At 36.9% G+C, this 12,654-nt stretch overlaps 1 protein-coding gene across 1 annotated transcript; it reads left to right on the top strand.

Moving 5' to 3' along the window:
* Nucleotides 1-8,393: 8,393 nt before the first annotated feature.
* LOC120166506 (probable inactive receptor kinase At2g26730) lies at nt 8,394-11,560 on the top strand. Its single transcript, XM_039175769.1, has 2 exons — nt 8,394-9,921; nt 10,660-11,560. The coding sequence occupies exons 1-2, from the start codon at nt 8,634-8,636 to the stop codon at nt 11,322-11,324; spliced, it is 1,953 nt and encodes a 650-aa protein (XP_039031700.1). The 5' UTR covers nt 8,394-8,633; the 3' UTR covers nt 11,325-11,560.
* The last annotated feature ends 1,094 nt before the right edge of the window (nt 11,561-12,654 follow it).

Here is a 12,654-nt window from a genome sequence, read left to right as displayed (position 1 = left end):
AAAAGAAAAGCTTTAATCGGCTCGCATGATGTTAAATTCATCCCAAATAACATTCCTCCATACACAACTATCTTTCCAAATCACACGATAGTGCTGCACTCACAAATTAGTCTGACTACTCAATCTCTAACCCTCCAACAACAATTACAAACTAGGAATTTTGTGACTACCCAAATCCCTCTCACGTACACTATAAACAATAAGAAGAAGATGTCAAAGCACCACAACCTTTAAAAATCTCCGGCTTTGAAACACCAACTATCGCGAACCACCCTGCCGACTCCCTGAATGACGCCAGATTCCTGTCAAAAAAAGAAAACTCGAACCGGATAGCTAGCTTACCTCTGAAAATCGCTTTAACCCAAGCACCAACGAAGCCCCAAGAATAAACCACAATAGGAAAGAAGAAATTATTTCACTTTATAATCCTCAACAGAAGACACGACGATCAAAATTTACGTTCTCATTAAACCCCCTTAATTACCATAAAAGGAATCTCATTCAACCGAGAGAACTGTGCGTTCAACCCCCAAAACTTGCTCATTTAAATCAACTCATCTCCAACAGCGCTAACTCCTTAAGAAACTCCTTTTTATCACCGATCACTTGGATACCAAGTTTCTTTCCCACCGAAAGAGTCTTCTCCGCCTCTAAGGTCGCAGATAACCACCGTTTTTTTTAAATCAGGGTCAGATAAAGATCGCTCCGAAAGTTCGGAAGAACCCAAAACAGAATTCTTCATTTTGTTCTTCTTCGGCGCACGATCTCTCTTTCTTCGTTCAGCAGTCGAAAGAACCTTGTCCTGGATGTGTAAAGAGACCCACGCTTCCTGTGCCTTTTAATATTCGGTTGTTTTAATCTAGAAAAAATGCTCTACTTCTGAATCATCTGCGTGGCACAAGTCTTCTACTTCAATCCTTGCTTCCGATCTATTAAACCCCTTGTAAAATCATCACACTTCCCCACTAGATTTGCCTGGTTTTTGACATTAGAACCCGTTAAATCCTTGGGTTTACATCCCAAATTAGACAAATCCTCTAATGTCCTGTCATTAAGAAGCAACAGCCCATCTGTAGAAAATTCCTTCACAGCAGCCAGATCTACATCTGCCACCTGGACATCCATCAGATTATTGACTACAAAGTTTGATACAGAGTTTCTTCCCCTTCCTTCTTGGATCTTGCAGCCATCAGGAGACAATTCTGACCTAAGGCCTACACACTCTGACCCACTTTTCATTCAATCATCTTCCTTTTTAGCGTTGTAACAATCATTTCGGTTTCCTTCCATGCACGCTGCATTAATGGTTTCATCGATTCCCGTGTGGATGTCTTCCGGACTGTTCATCTTCTCCACCTTCTCATCAGAAATTCTTTTCTCCGATTCACTGTCTTTCAACTCCAATCCCAACAAATGGATCTCCTTTGAGTTTAGATCTTGCTGCTTCGAGCTCATCGCCTCCGCATCTAACTTACAAGAATTAACAGTTTCTTCTTATGATGACGAGCTAGCTCACCTTCAATGGAGATTTGGCTTGCTTGTATTGGTTTTCTGGTATAGAAGAGGTGTCCATAAAACCTTTTCCGTTACTGAGACTTTAAACGTTTTATTACCCACCACCAGCTCCAGCACTTCGTTTATCTTCTTCTCATGGTTGGTAGTGATTAACACTGTCACTTTCTCTCCATCTATGATCTTATTTGCATTTTCACCAAGACTTTCAAAAGAACCCCAAAGTGCTGCTATTCTCTTGAAAGTTTCGCCATTCCAACACTGCAGAGGAATCCCGTATAGCTCCAGCCTTATGGAGAGGTTGAATAGCCTTAAGGTATTCGGGTTTAGAATGTCAGTGACGTTTGCAAGAATAAAAAACAAGTCTCCATATAGAGCTGGGCAGACATGGAAATCGGCGGGGAATCAAAAGGGAATGGAAAAAACTAATCCAGATTTGGGGCAGGCGCCAGATGAGGAACAGGAAAATCGAAACGTTCAGAAGTCAGAGAACCTTGATGTGGGGCTAGAGAGGCTGAATTCCCAGAAGATTGAGAAGAGAAAGAGCATTTTGGGGCATGTGGAAAATAAAGATCTTTTGAAGGCAAGGAAATGCTTAATTGGAGAAATGACTATCGTCCGTAGCGTGAGCAGCATTGAAACAAGATCGCAACAATGTGGATTAGGAGAAATCAAAGTGAAGAGACTGAGAGGTCAATCGTTCCTTCTCATCTTTGAGGACGAGGACCTATTTATTCTATTAGAAGATCTACAATGGTTATATTTAAAAGATATTTTCTCAGAGATCATATTATGGTCTGAAGAGGCATTACCACAAGAGAGATCAACTTGGTTGGAGGTGGAAGGCTTACCCCTTCACTGCTGGAATAGTATAACACTCAAAAGGATCGCTGAGTTATAAGGGAAACTTGAAGCATTCGGAGAAAACTTGAATCTCCAACTGGATTGCGAAAAGGTTTCAATTCTTGTTTCAACTAGTACAATCTCAAGGATTGACGAGATAGTTGATATTGTTGTTGGCAACTCAAAATTTGGAGTCAGAGTGGTTGAGTAATGTTTGAAGGACAATTCGTTTATTCACAAGACATGAGGAATTGGCTTGAAGCAGAGATCAAGTTCAGAAGGAAAGATGGATGAGGATGAATCTAACCAGGCCTCATCTAGAGATTCGTCTGAGAAGATTCCAACGAACTTGTGGCCGGAACATGGTGAAGAATCAGGTTCATTTACTCAGGACAGTGAAACGTTAAATGAAAAGAACATTGGAAAGGTGCAGGGAACATACAAGAATGATAAAATTAAGAAAGCAATTAGTAGAGGCGGCGGGATTAATGTGGGAAAGGGAACACACATGTTTACAGCTCATAATGATATTCATCACATGCAGGATTTAAAAGAGGTGGGAAATGAGACTCCAAAGATAGTTACTGGGCAAACTACTGTTCTTGATAGTTCGGCCGGGCTCATAAAAAAAATAGTATGGGGCCTATTGAGAAAGCAAGAATGTTGGGCTTGTAATTGATAGAGCCTGTGAAGAGGTTTCACGTGCAGGTATTCAATCACCTAATCTTGAAACAGGCCAAACACACGAGGAAGATCTATTGGCAGTGCCAAGTTCTTGGGCAGTAAACGTGGATAGAGAAATAATAGCCAAGTCATTGCATAATTCCATTTCCGATAGCGAAGTTGAAAGTTCTTGCAATTTGATGTAAAAATATATAAACGTGGCATTCCAGGCCACTGTGTATGTATATGCTGCAATTGTGGGTCGTCAACTGCCATCTGCTTTCTTTTCTTGAAAGTAACAACTCGGGTTTTTGCTGTCCCTATACCAACGAGCCCATAGTTTTTCAATCAACATATATATAGTAATAATATAATTGGTACAACATTATTATAGCATTATATTATTATTATTATTATTATTATTATTACTATTATTATTATTATTATTATTATTATTATTATTATTGTTGTTATTTTTATTATGTGTTCAACTGTAGGTAGTGTCTTCCATCTTCAAGGTTAATATAATTATTTGAAGGGTTTTGAATAAAAATATATTAAATAAGTTAAGAATAAAATTGGCATAGATTAATCTAAATTACATTATAAATAAAAGAACTTAAATTATCTATATTTGAAAAATAAAACCGATATAGCTAACCTAATTTGTTTCCCTGTGGAGCTTGCAAGCTGCTTCCATGTGAAGAATTAAACAAGGAGAAAAAGGCAAAACACTCTGAATCAAATGGTGAAAAATAATGATCATATTATTATCAATAGATGGCGTCGGACATAATCAACCGACGCTCCATTCCATATTATTTTATTTATAAAGACCGATGAACAAGGTTTGATTTTTTTTTTATAGATTTACAGTTTGAAGGATCAATTATGTAATTATGTTTGGTGCACAAGTTTTGGTCCAGACATCATTCATTTTATATATTAATGGATGATTTTTTTAAGATTTTAATAAACGTAACCATTCGCGTTGAGTAGCATACAATATAAACTTATTGATGTTTATTAAGTGTTAATAAAAAATAATATAAATTATTAAAATATGAAAACTTTATAAGTTTGGTGGTTATTTGTATAATTTATTTTATTTCTATTATATTCAAATAAAGAACTAATATAATAAAAAAAACAGAGAGACAAAGGAAGCAAACTCATTTTATTGGAAACAATTATTAGGAAAATAATGTGTAGTCTTGTGGCCGTTAAGAAGAATGATTACGGCATTGCCGTCTCACATGAACAAGGTTCCACCATACCATACCTTCGACCACTACAGCCACTGCCTACCTCTTTGCGCTACTTTTCAACCATCTTATTATTTATTGTTTGATCAAATAAATAAAAGGACAACTAAGCGTGTATTAAAGAATATTTTTATTGGGGAGCGAATCAAGATAGCAATGGAGGCCGGCTGATCGGCTTTGCGAAAGCAGTGGGGATATGTTCGGTTCTTGAAGCAGAACTTTGGGGTGCATTTGAGGGGCTATTACATGTATGGAGAGTGGGAAAAAGACAGGTGATTCTATAGACAGTGCTGATGCATATAGATTATTAACCCGGAATTCACCAAAGGTAGCGTCGCCTACTATCATCATGCACGTACGTGAGCTGCTGGGGAGACGATAGATGGTAGAAATATAGCATATCCGAAGGGATGCGAACAAAATAGCTGACAGCTTAGCAAATATGGCACAAAAGAAGGAATTTGCAGGTCGAATATTCCAAACACCTCCAGAGGCTATTCGATCAATTCTCCGGGAAGATGGAGCAAGGATGCGATTGTGATTTTGTTAGTTTAGTTCTAGTTAAGTTTTTACTTTTATTCAACAACAAAAAAATAATATTTTTATTAACCAACATGGTTAGTTTAAGTGATAAACAATTTAGTTGATATCGCTTAAGCAGGTTTTGAGTTCGAATCTTTGTGCATACAGAAAATCTCCGCTAAGAGATTCACTTATCAAAGCTAAGTATGCGATTCAGATTGATCCGAATTAATCAAAGCTAAACCTTGAGAACCGGAGGGACAAAAATATTTTTATTTAAATCTTATTATATTTTATATAAAAAATTACATAAATCATAACATAATAAATAAATTCTAATAATATATTGAAAATAATTTTATTTATATAGAAGTTATGTGCTCTATCTTTGTATAATAATTTTCAATTTTTTATTTAACTATATGAAAAGATAAATATCTGTATCTTAATATCAATTATTAATTATAAAATAGTTTTTATTCATTTTCAATTAATTTGAAAATCGAGTAACCATTGACATCAACTCAGTCAATTTTGAAATAATAATATTGATTACGTGTTGAATTTATCTTAAATTATTTTATTTTGAGTTGGAATGTATTATATTTCAATCGTATTTTGCATTGGTTAATTTTGATTAGAATTATATAAATATATTGATAATTAATTTTTGATGTATTGACAATGAACTTTGTTTTAATCATAAGAGTTAATTGCATCACATGTCCTCAAAGTATGATACTCATTTTAAATTGGTCCATATACTTCTAAATGTTCCAATTTCATACCTAAACTATGGCTATCATTTTAAATTAGTCCTCAAAATTTTGAACATTTCAGGTTCATCCCAAACTATGATGTTCATTCTAAATTAGTCCCTAAACTTTTTGAACATTCAAATTTCATCATAAACTATACATATATACTAATAACATCCCTTGTTAATAAAATCGTTAGGTCAAGTTATATTGTTATATTTTAAAAAAAAAATTAGGTTAGATTATGGTTGAAATTAGAATATTCAAAAGTTTAAGGATGAACTTAGAATGCGAATCATAATTCATTGATAAAATTGAAATATCTAAAAGTATAAAGACAGATTGAAAATAAGAATTATAATTCAAGGACATATAATACAATTGGCTCTTACGAAATTAGATCTCGAGTTTGATCTTAGACGATCTACCGTTTTATATAAAAGTAAATCATTAGGATAACTTAATAAGTTATATATGACTTGAAAATTAGTTTTTTTTAATAATTTTCAAATTTAAAATTATATGATTATAGAATTATTTTTAACACAATTTGAGATTATTTTAAAAACCAAGCCTAGCTAAAACTGATGCCCAATAGACAAAAGCCTAATGGAATTCAGATTCCACGCTTCTCTACTCATTTCTCAATTATTATAGAAATAAATTAAATAAATGGAAGGCGTTGTTCACGTTATATTTTCTTTGATATATATTAAAACGTTACTATCATCCACGTACGCTTTTTTCACTTTTGAAATATAAACTGCCTACTTCTAATAAATGAATTTTCATTCAGTTGCAAAGCTATGCATTAAATTTCAAATTTAAAGTATTTTGACATTAATAAATAATAGCCAACAACATTGCCGTCTGAACTCAACGATATTTTGTAGCTTTTATTAGGATTTCGGATTTTTGAATAGTGCAAAATTTATGAATTTAGTGTGTATATATTATTCGCTTTTAATTTTGCACTTTTAAAATTATAAAATTTCAAAGTTAATGACACACATACCATCATAGTTTTGATGCTGTCAACTTGCAGCTTCCACATATATTGTTGGAATAAGGACTGAAATTTCAGATATTGAGAAGTAAGGGGGTGTTTGGTTCGAGGATTGTGGGATTTCTATGGGATGAGAATCTCACATTCCCATGTTTAGTTGGTCAGGAATCTCATTCTCGGTAATATTTTATTACAAATAGTAGATTTTTTGGGTATATTACCGGGAATGTCATTACCTCCATTCCCTTAGGTATTGTAATATTACCGGCATTTTGGACTAAAATGCCTTTAATTTTTTATTTTTTTTAAAAAATATTCTTCTTCTGTCATTGAATAATAAAAATTCTACGAAGGTTAAATTACAAATTTATCCTTAAATTATTTTAGATTTACAAAAAAAATCTATAATTAAAATTTTATACGAAGTTCAGGGGTTAAAATTTTTTTACCCTTTCATTAAACTTTTTTTATATTTTTAATTTTGTAAAAAAATTATATAAATATTATGAATTTAATTTTTTAAAGAAAATATATAAATATTTTACAATTTGTAATATTATACAAATGCATAATAAGGACAATTTGGTCAAATATACATTCCAATAATCTTTTATTCATTTAACCAAATACGGTAATCTTACATTCATGCTAAACCAACCAAACACAAAATACAACATTCTCAGTAATCCTATTCTCTGGTAATCTTTTATTCACATTGGTAATCTTACATTCCGTGAATCAAACGCACCCTAAGAAGTTAAAAAAAAGCTAAATTAAATTAAATTTATAACTTATATACCATACAAATAATAATAAAATTTGTCATATACATAATACAAGAATTAATATAAAATTTTGTCTCTATATTCATGTTTTATTTTGATTATATTTGATTTAATTTCCGAATATGTTTTCAACGAAGAAATGATGGAATAAAGGGAACGGTATAAAATTGAAAACGAAAATGCTAAATGACTACTGCCTCTATGCAGCTCACTTGTCAGTGACTCAGTGGTAAGTAAATAAAGTTAAAAGTTCCAAGAATAATATCGAGCTAAAGTGAGGCAGCCAAGCCAAAGTCCCACTGTACCTAAAAGCAAGCACTCGTAACCTGTAGCCACGTGTCTATCAAACCTCAATGGTCAAACTTTCAACTTTTAAGCTGGAAAACGACCATAAATAGTTTGCTATCAATACCCAATCAAACGGTTGCGAGACCAACCTTTAATGATGGTTGTCACATTGATCAATGATCATGTGATGGGAAACCCATAACGGAAGATCTGGAACCGTCCGATGAATCTTCACCATTTGAATCAAAGCAAGTACGGCGTAGTGAATCAATGAGAGTGAGTTGGATGCTTTTCATTTTTACATGCTAAAGGGCCTACCCAATAGAAACACAGTTATCTTGAGAATGGAGAAGAAGAAAAAAGTGTCACCGTATATAGAAAAAACAAAAGGGGCATATATCGATAAAATAAACCCACCCTCGCTGTAGAAGCGTGGAATCCACTTCCATTAACTGTTACTTACGATTACATCAATATATAAGTATTATTTTGGGGCGGGACCCACTCCTTCGATCACCGTGAAATCCAAATATTCATTCTCACCTGGAGCGATCACAGATCATCCATTTTCACAAACCACACGCGCTTCCATTCTTGCGTTCATAACAACACAAAACAGGCAAGCAAAAGAGAAAGGCGTTGTGTTTTTATTTTTATATTTTCAGTTCACCAGCATGAAGAAAAATTTAATAGGAATAAAAGGCTTTCCCACCAGTGGCAGTCGCCAGCAAAGCCATATGCAGTCTTATCTGTCTCCTGTTCTAACTCGGCTCTATTTTTCTTTTTTGTTTTGCTTGTGTAATCTCGTGACATCTTAGAAAACCTCACATTTCTCTCTCCGATTTCATTTCCCGTTATGGGTTCTCACCGGAAAATCGTATTTGGGTCTCACAGGCCGCCGACAACAACAGCAGAAAAATAGAGCAAAACCCAACCATTCTTCCTCATTTGTCTTTTTTTGTGTTCCATTTTTCAAGTAAAATATCTCAAAATGGTTGTAAATTTTGGCTGTGTTGTTTTAGCTTCAGTTCTGATATTATGTTTGGGAGTGAGCTCAGAGCCGGTTCAAGATAAGCAAGCTCTGCTTTCCTTCCTCTCACAGACCAAACACTCGAACCGGATCCAATGGAACTCGTCAACTTCAGCCTGCGATTGGGTCGGTGTACAATGCGACGCGAACCGCTCTTTTGTCTACACTCTTCGGCTTCCTGGTGTGGGTCTCATAGGCTCGATTCCACCCAACACGATCGGCCGGTTAAACAACCTCCGAGTTTTAAGTCTACGAGCAAATGGTCTGTCCGGTGAGATCCCAGCTGACTTTTCCGATTTGACTCTCCTCCGTAGCCTTTACTTGCAGGATAACGCCTTCAGCGGCCCGTTCCCATCCAGTGTCACTAGCTTAACTCGTTTGGCACGGCTTGATCTTTCTTCTAACAATTTCTCCGGTTCTATCCCTTTTGGGGTCAACAATATGACTCGGCTTACCGGGTTATTCTTGCAAAACAACAAGTTTTCCGGTTCTCTCCCGAGCATCGACTCCGGCAGCTTGGATGAGTTCAATGTTGCTAATAACAGCCTAAACGGTTCAATCCCCGACACGTTATCCAAATATCCTGCATCTTCATTCGCCGGAAACCTTGGGCTTTGTGGTGGCCCGCTCCGTCCATGTAACCCATTCTTCCCTTCACCGGTACCGTCTCCTTCCGAGCCCATTTCGCCCGCAACTTCGGGTAAAAAGTCTAGAAATCTTTCTACCGGCGCCATTATTGCTATTGCCGTGGGGTCGGCAATCGTCGCGTTACTGCTGCTATTATTCCTCATCCTTTGCCTCCGAAAGCGGCACCGACAACCATCAAAGCAGCAGAAGCCGGTTACGGAGGATACAAGGGCGGTCCAGCCGGCGGAGGCGGGAACTTCCTCTTCGAAAGATGATATAACCGGAGCGTCAACAGAAGGGGAAAGGAATAAGCTCGTGTTCTTCGAAGGTGGGGTTTATAGCTTCGATCTGGAGGATTTGTTGAGGGCTTCGGCTGAAGTGTTGGGAAAAGGTAGTGTCGGAACGTCGTACAAGGCGGTGCTAGAGGAAGGGACGACGGTGGTCGTTAAACGATTAAAAGACGTGGCGGTCAGTAAAAAGGAGTTCGAAATGCAGATGGAAATGCTGGGTAAAATCAGGCATGAAAATGTGGTTGCCTTGAGAGCGTTTTATTATTCCAAAGATGAGAAATTGCTCGTTTCCGATTTCATGCGCGACGGCAGCTTGTCTGCCCTGCTTCATGGTAAGTTTCTCTGTTTCATTTCAGCATTTCACATTATTTTTTCCTTACAGAGTCGAACAATCCATGCAAATTTATTCTTAAAAAATCAAACATATACCTGAAAAAACTCCACCTGCTCAATTTATATTTTTTCCTCCCTGTTTTACGTTCTGATAATATTATATGTTTAGGAACATTGTGGAATGTTGCTGGAATAATGCAATATTTATTTTCTTGAGGTTACAATGGGGAAATTAATCATTTAAGAAGGTTTCCAATTTAATAACAAGAAGCGTCCTCCTGGTTATGGATTCCTTTTGTATAAATTCCCATTTCCTCAGCAAACATTCTTACAAGAGTATGATTTACTCTTATGAATCTATGGCTGTCTTCATTCACATTCCACTCCCAACACTGTAACAAGCAATCTCATTATTCATTTGTAGATCCACCGACATCGTTTCATTACACCCTGTTTTTTTTTACCAAACTTGTAATCGACACTCCCCCGTGGTTATGAGTTATTTTGAACTTTCCTTTCAATTCAAGGAATCTGAATATGGTTAGAGCACTATTTGAAGTTAAATTAGTATGCTCATAAATCATAACTAGTCACTAATAAAAAGTTCTTGATGTCTTTGACTTCCTACAAAACTATTGGCTTTAGGTTCACATTGGCTAGTCATGAAAATTACAGCTCAATTAGGCAATTTGCTTTTTGTTTTTGGTAATGAAGTAAAGGGTCCTGAGATGATGCAGGTAGTAGAGGCTCGGGTCGTACTCCGTTAGGTTGGGACAGTCGGATGAGAATAGCATTAAGCACCGCGAGGGGCCTAGCCCACCTCCATGTTTCAGGGAAGGTGGTCCATGGCAATATCAAGGCTTCCAACATCCTTCTCCGCCCGGACCAAGAAGCCTGCATCTCTGACTTTGGTCTCAACCCTCTGTTCGGCAATACTACCCCACCTAGCCGCGTTGCAGGTTACAGAGCACCCGAAGTACTCGAAACTCGTAAAGTTAGCTTCAAGTCTGATGTGTATAGTTTTGGAGTGTTGTTGCTAGAGTTATTAACAGGCAAAGCACCGAATCAAGCATCTTTGGGAGAAGAAGGGATCGACCTACCTCGTTGGGTCCAATCCGTGGTTCGAGAGGAATGGACGGCTGAAGTTTTCGATGTGGAGCTAATGAGATATCACAGCATTGAAGAGGAAATGGTGCAGCTGTTGCAAATCGCAATGACTTGTGTATCGACGGTGCCTGATCAAAGACCCTCCATGCCCGAAGTGGTACGGATGATTGAGGAAATGAATAGAGTGGAAACAGATGATGGATTACGGCAGTCGTCTGATGATCCTTCGAAAGGATCAGACGGCCAGACTCCCCCAACAGAGTCGAGGACCACACCTCGATCTGGTACTCCTTAAACGCGCTACGAAAGTGAAATAAAAAGAAAAAGAAAATTGAAAAAGCAAAAAGAGAGAGAGAGCATGGGGTCCTTAGTTTCTCCTTGAAACGTGCACAAAGCGTAAATAAAAGAGTGATAAAGTGCACAGTTGGTTGGGGGAGTAACTAATGTTTGCCCCCAAATTTGTTCCTTTTTTTAATTTCGTTTTCCTGCTTTATTTTTCTTCCTATTATATTTTAATTTGCAATTTTTTTATAGTTGGAGTTGAAATGGGGATTTGAAATGTTTTTTTTAAGGATGGTGGTTCCATGAACTTATTGGAATTTGACCATTTTGTGGATTTAGTTGTTTTATCTCTCTCCTGTTCCCAAGCGTCCCTAAAAACGAAACAATGCAACTTGTGCCGCCACCATTTTCGATTTACATAAATAGGGTTGAACCATCAATCCTCCGGGTCTTGAATTTTAAGAATGGCACCCTCGATTAGCACTAAAACTGTTGTTTTTAATAATAAAGGGGTGAAAATGTACGAAAGCGAAAAAATTAAAATAAAACATGCACATGGGAAGCCTGGTTAAAATGGTGTTAAACTCGTAATTCCGCCACTACATTAGAAGCAGCATATTTAAATTTAGAGATGGAATCGGGGAACGAACTGGCATGGCGTGGGATTATTTGTGAGACACGTGTCGGGTCAGTAGAGCGAAAGATGATTGGGAGTAGATTTGACCTTTTGATATTTCAGTGGGTGATAGGCTGACAGCCACAGCCTGGCCATTTTGTTCTGAGAATAGTTTGAACATTATCTTTGACGTGGCTAGTCTGGTGTCGTTGACATGTTTGATTGAGTTGAGACCCCACTGACCCGCATGTAATTTCGTCATTTAGCATGCTAGATGGTCAAAGGAGAGGGGCAGCTAGAGATGACAAGCGGTCGGGTTGGATGCGGATACTCCTCCTCTATCTTTATACCTATCTAATATTTTCAAATTCATCACTCGCCCAATACTCATGATGGGTACAAATTTTTAAATCCACACCCGTCCACACGGGTACATTCTCAAATCCATCTCCACACCCACTATCTAACTGGAGACGTACCTGGCTAGACCCGTCTGACAACAACTTTAAGTTATACATAAACAACTAGGGCTGTAAATGAGACGAGACAGATCGCGAGCTACTCGAGATCGACTCGATCAAGGCTCGATAAATACTCGGATCGAATGGACTCGACTCGAACTCGATCTCGACTCGAATTTTTAACGAGCCGAAACGAGCTACTTGATACTCGACTCGAAAAGCTCGTGAGTAACTCGAAAATATAATATATTAAGATTTTATTTTTA

The sequence above is a fragment of the Hibiscus syriacus genome, unplaced genomic scaffold, assembly GCF_006381635.1.
Source record: "Hibiscus syriacus cultivar Baekdansim isolate YM2019G1 unplaced genomic scaffold, ASM638163v2 tig00111640_pilon, whole genome shotgun sequence".
NCBI classification, from domain to species: domain Eukaryota; kingdom Viridiplantae; phylum Streptophyta; class Magnoliopsida; order Malvales; family Malvaceae; genus Hibiscus; species Hibiscus syriacus.
Note: the sequence above shows the minus strand (reverse complement) of the source record. Positions and strands in the feature narration are given on the sequence as shown.

Bases quoted from the DNA above. Each gene is read 5' to 3' on its own strand.
- LOC120166506 (XM_039175769.1), top strand. From the start codon at position 8,634: ATGGTTGTAAATTTTGGCTGTGTTGTTTTAGCTTCAGTTCTGATATTA. The intron at 9,922-10,659 runs GTAAGTTTCTCT...GAGATGATGCAG, and splicing joins CTTGTCTGCCCTGCTTCATG to GTAGTAGAGGCTCGGGTCGT.